This window comes from Giraffa tippelskirchi, chromosome 8, assembly GCF_054371585.1.
Source record: "Giraffa tippelskirchi isolate mGirTip1 chromosome 8, T2T-mGirTip1v1.2.pri, whole genome shotgun sequence".
In the NCBI taxonomy this organism is placed as follows: domain Eukaryota; kingdom Metazoa; phylum Chordata; class Mammalia; order Artiodactyla; family Giraffidae; genus Giraffa; species Giraffa tippelskirchi.
The window spans coordinates 128277025-128296116 of NC_137282.1; the positions used below are offsets into that span (position 1 = coordinate 128277025).

Sequence of the window (19092 nt, forward strand, 5' to 3'; positions counted from 1 at the left end):
TGTACAAACAAAATGGGCATTTCATACCACCAGTGCTACGAATGAGGGAGCTCAGTAGTATCAAACTTCTGCTTTCCCAAAGCAACTGGAAACCCAGGCATTAAGAGAAATCTATTGAACTTAAAATAATTGTGACCATTTAGAAAACTTTAATTGGTGAGAGGCAGGAGGGGACAGCAAGCAACGTCTGTTTACAGTAGGGTTTGTGGTGGTCAACTGGCAAACCCTACTTCTCTCTGTGCCAAGAAAAGGGGTTCAAGGCCCCTGTGGATGGGTTTCAAGACCATCTGTGAACATGCTAAACTGTGAGAAAAGAAAACAAGAAAAAAAAAAGAGACAGGAAGCCTCCCAGGGACTGAGAAGTTCGCCCATAAGGGCCTCAGCTTTGGGTCATTTCTCCAGATCCGGTGGAAATTTGCTCCTTGTTGAAATTAGTCATCAATAATTACCTTCTGCTCACGATTGGCTGGAACTCAGAATGGGTTGGGGATTAAAAGACAATGAGCGCTGAAGGACTCGTTTTTTTTAGTGGCTCAAACTTTTTGGTCACTTCCCAAATTTCCATCACTGATTTGGCCATAGCTCCCCTCCGAAAACCAAAATGAAGGACTCGCTTAGGTAAAGGGAGTGAACTCGTGTCTCTAAGGCTGGGGACACCGATAGGCTTAGAAAGGCACGGAATCTGACCAAGACACTACCCTCTTGCCCCCTTCTCCATTGTTGGTGCGGAGGACGGTAGGGACAGTCCCAGAAGTTTACCGCTGCCAAAGGGAGACGAGCTCTCCGGGTGGAACTGGAAGAGTGAGCTTGGGTGTGGGAGACCTAGGAAGAGAGAGTTTTGAGGGGTTAGCAGTTCACTGAGAAATGCCCCCCCCCCAGCCCCCAGGGGCAAGAGCGCAGGGTCCGTGCGCCTCTCGGCTAGCTGAAGACCCCGACGGCCCCAAGAAGACCGAGACCCACTTCCGGGTTTGGAAGCGCTCCTCCGAGCCCCTCCCCGGGCCGGCTTACTGGGTCTCCGGGCGCATGCGCGGTGCTCGGCCGCCGCTCCGGGACCGGCCCAACTTACCCTTAAAACAACTAGTCTGCTCCTCCCCGCCTCTCGCTTGGGGCGTACCACTCCCGTTTCGGGGGAGGCAGCGTGCCCCAGAGTACTTAGCAGCGTGCTTTCCCCTTCTTCACACGGGGCGGGGGAAGGTTAAGTTTCCCTCAGACTTTAAAAGTCCCGAAGGATACGAAAGCCGCCGAGGCTCGTCGCCGAGTGACAGCCCCGCGGTCTCGGCTCTGCCCTCGGCCCCGTCCTCTTCCTTTGAGGAGCTGAACAAAGTGGCACGCCCGGCGCCCAGCTGATCAGCTGCTGGGCTCTGGCGGCGGCTCCCCGCACCCCCCCGGGCGAGACCATTGTGTGACTCCTCGGGAGGGGTGCGCGAGGCGGGGAGGGGGCGGAGCGGCCATTGTCCGGTCAGCGCAGCCTCCGGGGGAGGGGAGGGTGTTACGGAGCGAGCGGGGCCGCGGCTTTCACAGCGGCCGCTGCTACGCCGGAGCCGGCGGGGGGGCCTGAGGTCCTTCCCAGCGCCGCCGCACGGGACATCGCTGTGGCTGGGAGCGGCGGTGGGAGCTGCCGAGGGCGCCGGGTCTTCCCTCCTCCCCGCCCCGCGGTCCTCGGTTCACCCGCACGCCCCACCTCCTCAGCTCCCCTCCCTCTTGCTCTCCGCGCCTCCTCCCTGGCCTCCCCCCACCCCCACCCCCCGTCTCCGCAGGCCGAGTGGTGCGGCCCGCCTCCAGCTGACCGGCCTGGAATCCCGGCTCGGAGCCCCGGACTCGCGCCCGCCCGCGCGCCCGCCCGCTCCCTTCCCCTCCCCCCGCCCCGAGCCCCCCGACGCCGCCGCCGCCTCCTTCGAGCGGGGCCCAGGCCCAGCCGCTGCCACCGCCGCCGCCGCCGAGCTCCGCCGCCGCCGCCGAGCACCATGGGAGACGCCGGGAGCGAGCGCAGCAAAGCGCCCAGTCTGCCGCCTCGCTGTCCCTGCGGCTTCTGGGGGTGAGTGCCCAGCCGGGTGGGGGCGGGGACCGGGGCGCGGGCGCCGGGGCTGCCAGGGCAGGCCTCGGGGCCCGGGGAGGCCAGAACCCTCGGGCTGGGCCCAGGCCGGGCCTGCGGGGAGGGGCGCCAGGTTGAGGGGGAGCTGGGGCGGGCGGTGGGCCGAGAAGGCCGTGCCTGGGGTGCGCTGCCACCCTCGGGGACTCGCCTGCTGGAGGCTCGGGCCGAAAGGGGCCGCCAGGGCCACGGGTGAGGGGGGCAGGGCCGCGGGAAGGGTGAGGGGGCGGCGTTGGCACCTCCGGCTGGAGCTGGGGGTGCCCCCTTCCCTCGGCTTTTGGAGGACGGCCCTTCCTCCCCTCCTTGGTCTTGAGTTGGTGCCCCCAGGAACCGGGAGGGTATTTCCTCTGACTTTTTCACCTCCCCTCCTCCCTGTCCCCCAGAGACTTGCATCATCACTTCCTAAATTATATCCTAGTGCCCCATTTGCTTTTAGGAAGCTGTTCACACGTCACCCATTTTTAAAAGTTGAGCCCAGAACCCAGGCTTGTGTAAAGTTACAAGACTCTTGAGGTCTCTCACCTTTATTTAAAACACGTTTCAGAAGATCTGTAAGATTTCCTTGTCAAAAAAAAAAAAAACCAAAAAACCTCAAGTCAGCTTGGCTTAGGAACGTGAGAGCCAGTATGCTTAGTTGGCTCAAATTCTCTTCTCCTCCCATTTCTTTTTTTAATGGTAAAAATGTTCACGTTGGCCAGCCTATATTATTACTTGGCCATCCTGTGTTAGAGTGAAAATGTATGAGGTGGGAAGTCAACTTTACCACCTGTAATTACAGTTTAAATTCTCCTTGTTACACTTGGGAGTTTTTAAGGATTGCCACCCCCTTTACCCGACAGGTGCTTCCATTATGACTCTAGGCCTGTTGGAAAGAAACTGGGGACTTTGAAAGCCAACTTTTGTGATTTAGCTTTTTTGTTTTATTTTCCAAAGATTCAGTATATTCGGAGGCGCTTAGAAGCAGTAAGGAAATGATTATTTCTTGTGAGAGCATTTTGGAAAGATGTATTGACGATGTATCTTTACTGTCTTTAAGATCCTAGGGTTAATTGAGGTAGAAATTAAGGCTATGATTTTTGGGAGTGCAGAGATAAATTAGAAAGTGGATCTTAATGTAGATTTCTGTGGAGTCTGTCATATTCAAAGGTTATGACCAAAAAAAAAAAAATCGATTCTCATTTCCTCATCTTTCTGCCTTTTCTTTCACAGAAATTTCCTGCTGAAAGGATATTAATGAAAAATAAGTTATGGTATCACCAAAAGTTCTGAAGATGTGAAAATATCTTAGGTTTTGTAGTCTCCCCATCTTTTTGACTTGAAAATAATAATGGTGTTGTCTGCTAAGTACTTTCATAAGCTGTCTAATTCCCACAAAAATCTTACTAAGTGGGAATCGTTCTCTATAGCTGGGGAAACTGAGGCTTTATTTACAGATGGGAAGCCTCCCTTTGCATTCAGGGATTTCAGGGTGGAGCTGGTGAGCTCTTTAGAGTGCTTAGTACCATCACGTTTATGACATCAGTCTGCTGCCTTGGAAAAATCTGGTGTCACAAGCCTCAGACTGTAGCTCATAAGAAGACATGTGGCTCAAAGAAAGTAGCTGCCAGTGGCAGCTAATGCCCAGGATGTATCAGAGGTCTATTTCCTGGCAACATGTTTATGTCCTTGGGACCATTATTATAAGTGGAACCCTTAATAAAAGATCTATATCAGGACTTAGAAACTGAGCAAGGTTCTGAGTAATGCGCAGCGAGTTTGGTGGTAGAGAGGAACAGTTAGTTACCCTCTTACCAGACTTGACCGAAAAGCAACCAGAGCTCCTTTTTTGGTACTTTCATTATGATACTTTTTATGAACTACAGTTTGCCTAATAGGAATTTGTTATTTGTTGTTTAGTCACTAAGCTGTGTCCAACTTTTTTGCAACCCCATGGACTGTATGTAGCCTGCCAGGCTCCTCTGTCCATGGGATTTCCCAGGCAAGAATGCTGGAGTGGGTTGCTGTTTCCTTTTCCAGGGGATCTTCCTGACCCAGGAATCAAACTCTAGTTTCCTGCTTTGGCAGACGGATTCTTTATTACTGAACCACCAAGGAAGACCTAACAGGAGTTGGAAAAAAACTAATATTTTTATGTTCAAAGGTGTTCTTTTTAATGTATAATGTTTTAACCTTTCCTAAATGCATCTGTAGTTTGCCCTTTATATGAAAGTATAAGGAAATTGCTGCCTAGATTTCATTATATCATGACTGACTTTGGACATGTTTCCCTTATTTATGGGCTACATTCATATTATGTTCATTAAGTAAACTTAGAATGTATTTAGCAAATATTTGAGTGGCTCTGGTACAGTAGACAAGAGGGGCACTGGCACTGTTCTCTGGGAGCAGGGGGCATAGAATAGTGAAACACTAGTTACAGTGAGTGTATTCGGCTTGGTGTAGGGTGTATTAGACTCACTGGAAAAGACCCTGATGCTGGGAAAGATTGAAGGCAGGAGGAGAAGGGGACGACAGAGGATGAGATGGTTGGATGGCATCACCGACTCGATGGACATGAGTTTGAGCAAGCTTCAGGAGTTGGTGATGGACAGGGAGGCCTGGGGTGCTACAGTCCATGGGGTCGCAGAGTCAGACACGACTGAGCGACTGAACTGAACTGAGGGTGTATTGGAAGGAGCACCTACTACAGTTGAAGAAGAGATAGAGGAAGCTAGCCTGGAGGGTGATGCCCAGCCTAGACCTGTAGGAAGATTAAGAGAGAATGGAAATAGAAGAGTGGTTTCTTTTAGGTAGAGGGGATAGCATGGGTGAAGGACTGAATGTTAGAGAGGGCACTACACATTTGAGCAGCTGAAAGTTCATTGTAGAGGATTGGTAGATTGTGAAGAGGGGTCAGCTGGAAATGCGGCTGAAGGGATGAAAGCAGTTAGTGACACAAGGCCCCATAGGTGATGCTTTAGACTTTGGATTTTTGTCCTGAGTGCACTGGGGAGCTGTCGAAGAACTTTGAGTGGGTTGTGAGGTGACTTTCTGTAATGTGAAATATTATTGGATGATCTTGAGAGTTGCCTGGCTATGTGGGTATGATTGTGTGTGTGTGAGAGAGAATGCAGTGTCTGTGTGTTTGTGGCATGTTGCCAAGTCCAGAGGTACAGAAGGCTTCGGAGAAGGTGTGTCTATGAACCAGGGAGAATGGAGAGAAGCCATTCAGGAGGTATATTGGCTTTTTCCTTCATTAACATGAAGGTGAGTGTGTTCTGTAAAAACTTTAGTCAGCATTGCACTCTTTGGAAGCCACAGGTCTGTAAAGTCAGCTAGCCAAGGCCCATACCCATCCCTTGGCAGAGGAGCCTCTTAGCAGAATGTTCTGGCACTAGCTGACTAAAGGCAGTTCTTTAGGATTGCTCTTCTCTCCAGTGACTTAGGCTGTAGGATTTGCTGCCCAGCATTATCCACTCAGGACACCAATCAGTTGGGGTTGGTTGAAATAACAGAGCTTTCAGGTGGGTCTTGTGGGAATGCAGTTAGAAAGGAGAATGCCAGGAGGAGCAGCAGTGTAAATGTGTTAGTGCTTAGAATACATACTGTTTCTAGTTTTGTATTGTCAAATTGTGTGTAGGTAATTAAGTTACTGTGTTAGAGACCAGTGGGAAGCTTTGCTACCTTGCAAATTGTTGAAGATTTACATCTCTTTATAAAATTTGGAAGATGTTTGTTTAGCTCATAAATGTTTTCAGAGTTAATGACCATAAACAATTTTTTCCTGAAACACGGACTTAAAATTTTTAGTGAAATACAAGCATGAGCATTTTCTTGGCTTATTTTAGGCATTCAGTAATCATGCAGAAATCAGGCTAGTTTGTGATTGTCAAATCTGAAATGAAATAGTCAATTGGTGCATTTTCTTTAGTTGAAATACAGATATATGTAAAAGCACTTTTAAATTATATAGATTTAAGTGGTATTTGTTGAAACAGTGTACTGAGGGATATAGATTCTTCACAAATATTTTCAAAAGTTGTTCAAAGAGTAGACCTAGAATATTACCAAAAAAAAAAAGATGGGAAGAAAAGAAGAATATACTGAGTGTATTACAGGTTAATAGAAGGATAATTAGGATGGGGAAAGCTGGACTTTTTTTTCTAATTCTACTTATTAAGTATAAATACCTAATTAAAACTATTGATATTCTGCCTTTACAATTGGAGACAGTCTCAATCACAGTGTTATTTAATGACAGCTTTGAGAAGTACTATTTTTTTGTAAATAAATTTAAAGTATGGTAGGTATAAATGTTCAGTCAGATATTTAGGGAATAATGGAGTGTTTTAGATATGGGATTTATTAGGTAAAAGTCTCATTGTTTTGATAAAAAGACATTCATGATTTATTTTCTAATGAATCATGTCATAAAAGAAATATTACATGGGTACATTTTCTTTAGGGAAATAGATTTTATTAATATTTCATGTTTGTGATCTGTTGAGACGCATTTTACTTACCAACTAGATCTGCTAAATAGTGATGAGTTTTAAATAAAGATGGGGTTAGGGCAGAGATCTATCTGCCTGGAGAATCCCAGGGACTGGGGAGCCTGGTGGGCTGCTGTCCATGGGGTCACACAGAGTCGGACACGACTGAAGTGCCTTAACAGCAGGGCAGAGATCAAGAGTAATCTTACAAAATAAATTCTGTTTCTGAATTGGTTCAGCCAAGATACGGACTAGTTAGCTTAAACAGAGGTTATTTTTTATTATTTCTTTTATTGTCTCTGAGACCAGGCTTTGGGAATTGATGTAGAACTCTGTTTCTGTCACTCTGTGAGTTATCTGCCAAGTATGCTTGGCTCCTAGCAGTGTGTGGCCCTCTCGCTCACATTCATTTTTGATTTTTCAGTCTGTCTTCCAATTGGAACATGTTGCCACGCTTCAGCCAGCTTAACCTGGGCTTTTAAATTCCATGTGAACACAGCATGATTCAGTAATCAGTAGAATGTTCATTCCAGTGATGTCACTAATTATCCATTTGATTAGAAAACCCCTCCTTAAACGTTCTCTTAAACACAGAACAGCTCATTTGTGCAGTTTTATTTATTTTAAAGATTTTATATTTTTTTAGGGCTTCTCTGGTGGTTCAGTGGTAGAGAAGCTGCCTGCCAATGCAGAAGATGCAGGTTGGATCTGTGGGTCAGGAATATCCCCTGGAGGAGGAAATGGCAACCCACTCCAGTATTCTTGCCTGGGAAGTCTCATAGACCTGGCTACCGTCTGTGGGGTTACAAAAGAGTTGGATGTGACTTAGCGACTGAGAAACAACGACAGACTTTTTTTCAACAAGATTTTATGTTTTTAGAGCAGTTCCAGGTTCAGAGCAAAACTGAGAGTAAGGTACAGAGATTTCCCATATACCCCTTGCTCCATCCATGCACAGCCTCCCTTGTTATCAGCATCTCCACCACAGTGGTGTGTTTATAACAGTGATGAATCTCCTTGAACAAGCCTTTATCACCCAAAGTCCATGGTGTATACTACAGTTCACTCTTGGTGTGGTGTACAGTTTATGGGTTTGGATGACTGTACGGTGACATGTATCTATTACAGTGTTATATAGAGTAGTTTTCACTGCTCTAAAGATCCTCTGTGCTCTACCTGTTCATTGCTCCCTCCTCCCATCCCCTGTCAACCACTCATCTTTTTACTGTCTGTAGTTTTGCCTTTTCCAGAATGTCATATAGTTGGAATCATACAGTAGGTAGCCTTTTCAGATTGGCTTCTTTCACTTAAAATATGCATTTAAGGTTCCTCCATGTCTTTTTGTGGCTTGATAGCTCTTTGTTTTTTTTGGCACTTAAAAGTTTCGATTGTCTGGAGGTATCAGTTTATCCATTCACCTACTGAAGGACATCTTGGTTGCTTTCAAGTGTTGACAATTACAGGTATAGCTGCTATCAGTATCCACGTGCAAGTTTTTGTGGACATCAGTTTTCAACTCCTTTGGGTAAATGTCTAGGAGTCACGCAGTTTTACTTTGCATCTTTAGAGTTTTGTGTGCGTCTGAAGATGCTGCTGCTGCTGCTAAGTCCCGTCAGTTGTGTCCGACTCTGTGCGACCCCATAGACGGCAGCCCACCAGGCTCCCCCGTCCCTGGGATTCTCCAGGCAAGAGTACTGGAGTGGGTTGCCATTTCCTTCTCCAGGGCATGAAAGTGAAAAGTGAAAGTGGAGTCGCTCAGTCGTGTCCGACTCAGCGACCCCATGGACTGCAGCCCGCCAGGCTCCTCCGTTCATGGGATTTTCCAGGCAAGAGTACTGGAGTGGGGTGCCATTGCCTGCTCCATCTGAAGATGCAGAATGATTTAAATGAAGTATTCGTGTGTGTGTGCGCACGCACGCGCATGTGCTCACTTATGTCTGACTGTGATGCTGTGGACTGTAGTCTACCAGGCGGCTCTTTGCATAGGATTTTCCTGGATAATTCTGAATACTGGAGTAGGTTGCCATTTCCTCCTCTAGGAGATCTTCCTGACCCAGGGATTAAACCTTTGTGTCTTGCGTTTCCACCATCCGCAAGCAGATTCTTTACCACTGCACCACTTGGGAAGCCCATTCACTGTCAGTACATTTATCTATCTGTTTGCCCCATTTTCCTGATGACATTTGGGGTATCCAGAAAAGATAAGATTTGCCCTTTGATGTGATGGAACGCAGGGAGATAATTTTTTTTTTTAATGAAAACATGGTCTTTGTTTACACTGTTTTGAGTCAATGGCTTTTTTTTTTTTGAGTCAATGGCTTCTTAGAGTTAGATCCAGTTAACAGTATAGGACATAATGCTTTTTTGGTGTAATCCTTTTCTCCTACCCATTCGCTCTTCTTCCCATTCACTACTCTTACAACCGCCGCCCCCCCCCAAAAAAGGCAAACCCAATTTTTTGTCTGGTGAAAAGTTTTGACTAAAAATCTCTTTCATAGTCCTTAATTGGGTATTAAAGTTAACATTAGCTTTCACAAATTAACCAGAAACTAGAAAAATCAGAGGGCTAAGAATTGTTTGAATAAATAAAGTTCTTTAAAAAAAAAAATCCAGTGTATTAAATATTTATTGAGGGCAGAGTATGAAGAGGGTGAGAGCTAATATTATTTGAATTTATTAAGTCAGGAGGAGGTCGCGTCTGTGCAAACTGATGCAAAGTTTTGTACTACCACAATAATTAAAGATCAAGATTGAAGTTAAATGTTCTTTTTCTTTTTGAAGAAAGAATGAGTTCAGTATCTCAACAGACCTACATGTAGGAAGTTGGCGCGTCACAACTCAAAACTTTTATTAATATAATTTTAATGAGACATTTAAACAGCTCAGATTTAGGCTTGTTGTGGGACTTTGTGCCAGAGTGGTTTGCAAAAGAAAGCCTTCATTCCACCTGGGTGGATGACTGATATGATTCTGTTCTGCTAGGGGGTTTGAGAAACAGGCTGATCCTGCTTTGGGCTGGGTCCCTAGGTAACAAAATTATGTTGTTGAATGAGATAATAAGGAAGAAATTTTCTGTGTGTGTTAAATGCAGATGGGAGGTTAAAGAGCTTCATTTGAAGTTTTTAATAATCAGAATCTAAGACTGTATTCTAGAATTGTGTGTCCATTATGGTAGCCACTAGCTACATATAGTTATTAAAATTCATACTAATTAAAGTTAAATAAAAATTCAGTTTTCAGTTACACTAGCTGTATTTTAAGTAATATTTTTCAATAGCTGGTGGTTACTCCATTGGGGAACGCAAATAAAGAACACTTTATCCTCCTGAAAAGTTCTGTTGGATAATGTTCTTCTAGAATGTTGGCGTGAGAGGCAGCCAGGATTTTCAAGCCTATTTTCTTTTGTTCTAGTTTTATTAAGATAAAGTTGACATTCAAGTGTATTTACTTGTGAGTTCTTTAGATCTGTGTTTTCTCTCATATTCTAAAAATGTGAGGCTTGTTTAATTTAGCTCTTTTTCTTTTTCCAGCTCTAACATATTTTATTTCTAAAGGGAGAGCACTGCTGTTGTTAATTCAGATTACTGAGAAGTGCTCCTTTGGTCATTTTTGGGAATTAAAATTTCAGTATAAGTTAGTCTATAATTTGAACTTTTTTTTTCATGTTAGCTTTTGGGTTAGTCATCTTTGCCCCTTTCTTAGCTTTATTAAACTGGCAACCTCAGAGGCCTATGCTGGGAGATGTTGGGCTAATAGAGAATCTTTTTTTTTTCTCTTTAGTGAGAATTTTTGAAGGTATGCACCTTGGACTGTGACTTTTGTAGATTCACAAACGTGAATCTCATATGATAGCTTTTGATATGTGATCAGAGATAAATGCATTCGATTTTCTGGTAAATTCAAGTCCCTGTGTTCAGAGGAAGGTGGAGTGTGTCTTGGAATATCCAGCAGCTTTGGGCAAACCCACGGTGATCTGTGATGCAGTTGTCTGAGGAAATGGCACAAGATGAATGAAAATGTCATGTCATCCCTTGAGGCCAGGGGCAGAGCTGCAGAGAGTGCTGGACATCTGAAATTATGGCTGCACCTGTTCACCAGAGGAAGGAAGAAGGCAGTAGGAAGAAGATGTAGTACTAGCTAACTGCATCTGTTCATTCTGCTGTACCAAGTGTCCTGTATCAGAGACAGGTGCAGTTTTGTATTAGGGCAGAAGAATGTTCTCGGAAAGATCATGGACTGCAACTGTGACCAGTCTGGTGTGGGGAGAAGGGAAGCAGGGGCAGACCACACCGCAAAACACCTAGGTAGTGGACAGGCTCTATTTAGCCTCACTGCTGCCTCGTTGAAGTCCTGGTAAAGAGTGAGGTTGGTAATGTTGTACTTAGGACTTTTTGGGGAGTACTTTTTCTAATTTCTTGCTGCTTATGTGGAGTGATGTGGAGTAACAGTTATTCATGTCTTATCTGTCTCTTGGACTCACACACACTGGTAAGTTGAAGTGCCTTTATATAAATAATCACACTCTTAGCCATACTTCTGAAAGAAGTATTCTAACCATTCAAATGTATTGCAGATACTCTTCTTGCAGTCAAGTTCTTGGGCCAGACATGTGGTTTTCTTACATGTCTGTGCTGGTAACATTCCTGAACACAGTTGAGAAGGTTCCTCTAGATTAACGGCTACCTAATGAGAAGAATGGGGCAGGAATTTGGAGACTGTGGATTGGGTGGGGGCTTTGCATATCGTTTCCATTCTTTCAAAGTCTCTGCCTGTTTCAAGTCGTTTTTCAATTTCAGTCCTTTCTAGAATACCTTATATAGATAGATGTGCTGGCAAAGTTCTCCTGAATTTTTTTCAGCATAATGAATGAGGCAAAATAGATTGAATAGATGAATATTCATTCTTAACTCTGAAGGTGTGTGTTAACCTGCAGGAAATATAAACTGGAGATGGGAGAAAGTGTGGTGTATTTCAGTGTATGTTTTTAGATTTATGATTTTTTGGTGTCTGTCCTAGCAATGGATGGACTGTATTCCTTTTCTTTAGATGCCATTGAAATCCAGAAAACCAGGTTTTTCAAGTCATTGTGTTTGCATATAAAACTTTGCATGTTACACAAAATCTTCACAGTGTATGATCCTATGCATTTTTATCTAGTTTGCCTTTCCCTTTTAGTATAACACAAAACTGCTACTCACCTCTAAAAATAAAGGTGTGTTTTTGCATGTTGATCCACAAAAATCCTTGCTTAGAGGACCTTTCAGTTTATTCCTTTGTTGATTAGCAGGGGGGCATAGAAAACCTTTTCTGTGGAAGTGTGTCCTTAAAGACTGTATTTTTTTTTCTCTTTGGTTTTAAACTGTCTGGTGACTAGATATTTATGATTCCATAGTTGAATGGCCCCTAGGTTTACCTGAATAGTTTTCATTGTAGATAAATTACGTACATTGTATGTGTTTTTGGTTGGAGTTAGGGACAGGAAGAATGGACTGTTCTGGTTTTGTGTTTAACTTTGGGATGCAGAAAACTCACTGGACAGATCTATATCAGACACCTGATTTGGAGGTGAGTTGGAAGAGTAAGGACACACAGTGGTCACGGGGGAGTCTGGGTTGCAAGGGGGATGAGAATGGGGAAGTGTGTTAATTAGGAATGAAGATGCTTTGTGGTCACCAACTTCTAGTCAAAATATGAGGTGACCACATTTGTAAGGGGTTGAGAAGCTAATGTGAACAGGTGGTGTGGGTGAGAGTAAAGAAAACATTGTTTTTTCTTGAAGTGTAGGGTGTGAGTCCCTAGGGGTCTTACAGGAAAGTGCTAAAGATCATAGGATGAGAGCTGTAGTGCAAATTCCAAACTAAAGTTAGTGGAAGTGGCAGCCGCTTTCAGCAGGATTGGTGTTCCATCTGTTAGAACCCCATCTTCTGCTAAGCCTCACAGTACCTTCTCAAAGGCGAGTACTGCATGGTGTCTCTGCTGCAGGCCTTCAAGAGCCTGCTTTCTTTTATTATTGGTGTTGCCACAACCAAGTCCATGCCTTGGAGGTATTTTTCTTCTTCCTTTTTAACCTCCAAGCCTGATGAGGAGAGTTGAATGTTTTGCTCATTTCCTGCTTTATTTGCTGTTCTTGAGGGAAGAAAATCACAGCCCTTCTAGTTTAAAAGATTTTTCAAGAATGCACATGGGGGAAATTACATTAAATGTTAAAGAATTTAATAGTAGTGTAGGTTGGGGGATAAGACCATTTTTATTTGCTAGGAGGCCAGTGAAGGGCTCCTCTCTCATCCAGCCTGTTTGTTATTTTGTCGCTAAGTTGTGTCTGACTTTTGCTATCTCGGATTGTAGCCCGCCAGGCTCCTCAGTCCATGGGATTTCCCAGGCAAGAATACTGGAGTGCGTTGCCATTTCCTTCTCCAGGGGATGTTCCCGACCCAGGGATCAAACCAGTGTCTCCTGCATTGGCAGGCGGATGTTTTACCACTGAGCCACTGGGGAAGCCCTTCATCCAACGTAGGCCCTCCCAAAATGCCTCCAAAGATGAAGGGCATGCTGATCTCTTATCTTCAGAAAACCATCTGAGCTCAGTGGCTGGCTCAGTCTTTGGAATCAAAGACCTGGTTTGAAAACTTGAGTTTATAGCTTTCTGCTTGATTTTGGGTGGTTTACCTCTTTGCCTCTTTCTGTTTAAAAAAGAATATCCTAGAGTTGCTTTGAGGTTTAGTGAACTAATGCCTGTCAAGCCCTTTGACACAGTGCCCGACCAGGGTAATTACATTTATTAAGGACTAACTTCCCAGCCCTGAATAAAGGAGCATTGGTGGCAGATTAATAGATGCAGAACTGTCTTGGTTCAGCTGGCAGTTTGCATTTATGGTATCTCCAGACCAGTGCCACATCATTAGTTGATGAGGTTTCTGACTGGACTTAAGCTGGTTTGGCTGTTTTCCAGAGCCTTGTTCAGCAAGCATTGTTAAGTACTCTATTGTGTGTCTTGAGCTCTGCTAGGCATGTTACACCCTGTTCTGGCTTCTGCTCTAAGAAAGCTGACAGTGTGGAAGGGGTGGCAGACAGTAAATGAGCAGAACACCCTGAAGAACGTGCTGTGGAGATCATCACAGAACTGTGAGAGCACTGACGGCATCTTTCCAAGCCTGGGAGCGGAGGATGGCCAGGAGGGCTTCTCTGAGGAGGTGGTGCTTCACCTGGCAGTAAAAGATGAGCGGGGGTTAACCACATGGAGAGGGTGAGGAAGGGCTTTCCAGGCAGGGGGAACAGCTTATGTAGAGACAGAGAGGAGTGAGAAAGCATACTGATTCAGACAGAGAGTTGCTGATTCAATTCAGGTGTTAGCTATATTTATGGAGGAAGGCAAGATGAAGCTGAGGGGATGAGCAGAGGCCAGTCAGGAACCTACTTGATTGTTGGGCTGTTGAATTAGATTTTATCCTGGAAGCCATTGGTACCATTTAAGGATTCTAAGTATGGATGACAGATGATATTTAGGTTTCAAAAAATTTACCCTGACTGCAGTGTGGAGGAGATTTGGAGGGTATAAGCACAGAAGCAGAATCTAGTTAGAGCACTTAAACCTTTTTGGGCTGTGGATCTCTTTGGCAATCTGATGAAGCCTGCAGACCCCTTTTGGGATAATGCATAAAGTAAAACATAATCACAAAGGAAATCAGTTAGATCTAAATGCACTTTGACCTGTGGACTAGAGTCTGTGAACCCTAGATAGAGCAACTCTGAGTGAATGCTCTAGTAGGAGAGCTGCGAATGAATGTAGGCTAAAAATGGGGTATTTGGGCTGTGATAACAAAATGCCATAGACTGGGTGGCTTATAAACAACAGAAGTTTATTTCTTACAGTCCTGGAAGCTGGAAGTTCAAGACCACAGCACAGGTGGATTTGGTGTCTGATGAGAGCCAGCTTCCTCATTATTGCTGTCTTCTCATTGTAACCTTTCATGGTGGAAGGGGTGAGGGACTTCTCTCCAGCTGCTTTTAAAAGGGTATTGATCCATGATCTAAGCAGAGCCCTCATCATCCAGTTGCTTCCCAAAGGCCTCACCTCCAAACACCATCACACTGGGCATTAGGATTCAACATGTGAATGCTGGGGAGGCACAGACATTTCACTCCATAGCACTGGGGCAGTGAGGACTGAAGAGGAGGGCTTGAGTGCAAGAGCAGAGACAGATTGGTTGGGGGATGGGGTGGGGGGGCGTCATGGAAAGGAAAAGAGAGGCAGCAAGACTTCTGACATGGGCAGTTGGGTAAAAGATGGTCAATCACATATAGTGGGTATAGAAGTTCTGCTTACACACTGGTTAGCTTTTGAAAGGTCCTTTGTGAATCCAGTTATTTGTAAGTCCAATGTGAAATTGTAGAAGCAACCTTTAATGCAGCTCTCAATTGTGTGTGAAGTCTGGTTTGATAGAAGAAAGTTTATACTTTTGAAGTTCTTAAATTGAAGTGATTCCATCTGAAAGATGATGAGCAGGTTGTGGGAAAAGCATGGTTAACTTTAGAAACGTTGAGTATGCATTTTGATGAATTAGCATATCAGTGTATTTTTATCATATTTTAAAAATTGAGGTATAATTGATATATCACATTAGTTTCAGGTGTACAACATTATATTTGATATTTGTAAATATTGCAGAATGATCCCACAGTAACTCTAGTTAACATCCATCACCATACATAGTTATAAAATTATTTTTCTTGTGATGAGAACTTTTAAGGTCTACCTCTTGGCACATAAATACACAAATAAATTTCAAGTAAAATACACAATACAATATTGCTAACTGTACTCACCCATGACATTCATTTTATAACTGGAAGTTTATACGTTTTGACCCCCTCACTCATTTCTCCCACCTCTCATCTCCTGCTACCACCGACTGCCAATCTGTTCTGTATATGTTACCTTTTTTTCTCCTAAAGATTCTGCATATAAGTAAGAGCATACAGTATTTGTGTTTTTCTATCTGACTTATTTTCATTTAGTATGATGCCCTCAGGGTCCATCCATGTTGTTGCAAGTGGCAAGATTTCATTCTTTGGTATATATACGTGTGTATGTATATATTCATCAATGGATGAGTGAACAAAGAAAATATGTGTGTGTGTGCGTGTGTATGACAACTTAGGTTGTTTCTGTGGCTTGGCTATTGTAAGTAATATTGCAGTGAACATGGAGTGCATATCTTTTTGAATTACTGTTTTCATTCTCTTTAGATAAATACCTAGAAGTGGAAATGCTGGATCATATGGGAGATGAATTTTTTAATTTCTTGAGGAAGCCCTGTACTGTTTTCCATAACAGTCACACCAATTTACATTCCCACCAACAGTGTACAAGGGTTCCCTTTCCTCCATGTCCTTGCCAACATTTGGTAGTTCTTGTGTTTGTGATAGTAGCAGTTCTAAATGGTGTGAGGTGATACCACATTGTGATTTTGATTTGCATTTCCCTGATGATTAGTGATGTAGAGCATCTTTTCATGTTCCTGTTGGCTATCTGTATGTCTTCTTTGGAAAAAGGCTCACATCTTTTTAATTGGATTGTGTTTTTGGTATTGAGTCATGAGTCCTTTATATATTTTGGGTGTTAACTCCTTATCAGATATATGATTTGCATATATTTTCTCCCATTTGTAAAGTGCCTTTTCATTTTGTTACTGATTTCCTTTGCTATGTAGAAGAAGTTTTTTAGTATGATATAGTCCCACTTATTTATTTTTTCCTTTTATTATACCTTTTTTAATGTAAACATATTATTGAAGTATAACATTCATAGTGAGAAATGCATGAATCTTAAGTGTCTAGTGAAATGAATTTTCACAAAGTGAATATTCACAAATATTCACAAAATGAATGTAACCAGGGCTTGTATCAAGAAATAATATTCCTGTCCCTAAGAATCCTTCCTCCTGCCCTTCCAGTCACTGCCTCTCCTCAGGGATAATCACTATTCTGACTTCTAAAGCTATAGATTATCTTAACAATTTTTTTCTTCTTGAATCTTTTTCTACTCTTTTTTTTTTTCTTATTGAGGCATAACTTTGTTTATGGCACATATTTTAAGTGTACACTTTGATGAATTAAAAAAATTAATTTTTTAGAGGAGCTTTAGATTCAAAGCAAAATTGAGCAGGAGATACAGAGAGCTCCTCTCTTTCCTTTGTCCCCACACATGCATGGCCTCTGTCCCTGTCAGCATCCCCCGCTAGAGTGGTGTACTGGTTACTGTCAGTGAAGGTACGTTGACACAGTCATTATCAAAGTCCACAGTTGACGTTAGGGTTCTCTCCTGGTGGTTTTACATTCTTTGGGTTTTGGCAGGTGTATGATGACATGTATGCATCTTTATAGTAGCATATAGGATGGTTTCACTGTGCAGAAAATCCTCTGTGTTATGCCTGTTCACTTCTCTATCCTCTAGCAATCATTAATCTTTTTATTGTCTCCATAGTTTTGCTTTTTCCAAAATGTCATGTACTAGTTGGAATCATGCAGTTAATAGTCTTTTTCGATTGACTCCTTTCACTTAGGAATATGCTTGAAAGCTCATTTCTCTTTAGCAAAATGATATTCCATTGTTTGATGTATGAGTTTTTTTATCCATTTATCCACTGAAGGACATCTTGATTGCTTCCAAGTCTTGGCATTTATAAATAAAGTTGCTAATCAACATTTGTGTGCAAGTTTTTGTGTGGACATGTTTTCGAATTGGTGAATGCCAAGGAGTATGATTGCTGGAATGTGTGATTAGAGTATGTTTAGTTTGAATGTTTAGTTCGGAAGGAACTGCCCAACTGTGTTTTCAAAGTGGCTGTACCATTTTGCTTTCCCATCAAGGGTAAATAGGAGGTTCTGTTGCTATATATCCTTCCCAGCATTTGATGTCATTGTTTTGGGTTTTGGCCATTCTAAGAGGTGTATTTTGGTATCTTGTTTTAATTTGCAATTCCCTTGTGACAAATGATGTTAAGCGTCTTTTCAGATGCTTATTTTCCATCTGTATATCTTCTTTGGTGAGGTGTCTGTGTAGGTCTTATGCCTGGGTTTTGTATAACCACTACCTACCCAGATTGACATAGGTTCACATTCTGGCACCCCAACAGGAGTCTTCTTGTGCCCTACCCTAGTTGATAACCCCAAGTTACTCTGATTAGTTTTGCCTGTGTTTGAATTTTAGGTAAATGGAGTCATATGGAATTTACTCTTTTGTGTTTGACTTCTTTCCCCCAGCATTGTAACTCTGAGATTCATCTACATTTGTGTAAGAGAGGTAGTGATTTTTCACTGCTTTGTAATACCCTATTGTATGCTCATGTAACTTACCTGTTCTGCTTTTTTAGAGTTTTTTGGTTTGGGGGTACTCTGGATAATGCTGCTGTGAACATTCTTGCACATATCTTTTGGTGGATATAGGCTCTCATTTCTTTTGCATTTTCACCCAGCAGTAGAGTTGCTGGGTTACAAGATGTTTGTTTAAATTAGTACGTACTGCCAGTTTTCTAAAATGACTGTGTCAGTTTGCACTACTCTCACCTGTATGAGAATTTTGTTTATTTCACATCTTCATCAATACTTAATATTGTTTTGATATTGTCTTCATCAATACTTGATATTGTAAAGAGACATCAATACTGTCTCTTTCTACTTAGTTGTGTAAGGTTACAGCAATATGATTTTAAGTTGCATTTTCCTGATGACTAATGAAATTGAGTATCTTTCTTTGTTGGCCATTTGGCTAAAACCTGTTATGAAGTGCCCGTTCAAACCTTTTGTTCATTTTTTTTATTGTGTTGTCCACTTTTTTCTTCTTCATTTATAGGGGTTCTTTATGTATTCTGGATACAAGCCCTTTTTCATATAGCATGTAAAGATATCTATAGTTTTATAGTATCTTTTAATTGCTTTTTTTTAATTTGAAAAAGAATGTATACATACAGTAAAAAATTTGAACAACAGAGATGAATATGCAGTGAAAGGGCTATCTCCTTCCTACACCATATTCTTAGTCCCACTTTCTGGCAAGAATCATGGTTAAGTTTCATGAGTATCCTTCCAGAAGTTTCCTGTGCATACGCTACATTTACCCCCTTTTTTTCCCTAACACTAATAATAGTAGTGAACTGCGTACTATTCTTTACCTTGCCTTTTTTACTTAATATATTTTAGCATTCTCCCGCAAACAGCATATGCATTTCAAGTTGCTTCTTTAAATGGCAACACAGTATTCCAGTAGATGGATAGAGTCTATTTTTAGCCAGGTTATCGAATCACTTCTTGGTGGGTATTATTATTATTTCTGTTACTACTACTGCTATGCTACAAAAATGGTATCACGTATATTGAATTTTAGGACCATCTCAATGTGGAAATGCCTTAGGTGTTCAAAGTTTAGGGCTGCACCATTTAGGGTGACATGAGTACATAGTTCATAGCTGAAGCCAGTAGAGCAGTTAGGATCACACAGGAAGTGCTGTTAGACCAATGGTTCTCAAGTACAAA

General features: G+C 42.7%; 1 protein-coding gene across 2 annotated transcripts in view; it reads left to right on the forward strand.

Moving 5' to 3' along the window:
• The first annotated feature begins 1517 nt into the window (after positions 1-1517).
• Positions 1518-19092, forward strand: part of ZFAND3 (zinc finger AN1-type containing 3) — a 318359-nt gene continuing 300784 nt past the window's right edge. For both annotated transcript variants that reach the window (XM_081523213.1, XM_081523214.1), the window contains exon 1: positions 1518-2035. In XM_081523213.1, the coding sequence (XP_081379339.1) occupies positions 1965-2035 (71 nt within the window). In that variant the 5' untranslated portion in view covers positions 1518-1964. The remainder of the gene's footprint in view (positions 2036-19092) is intronic.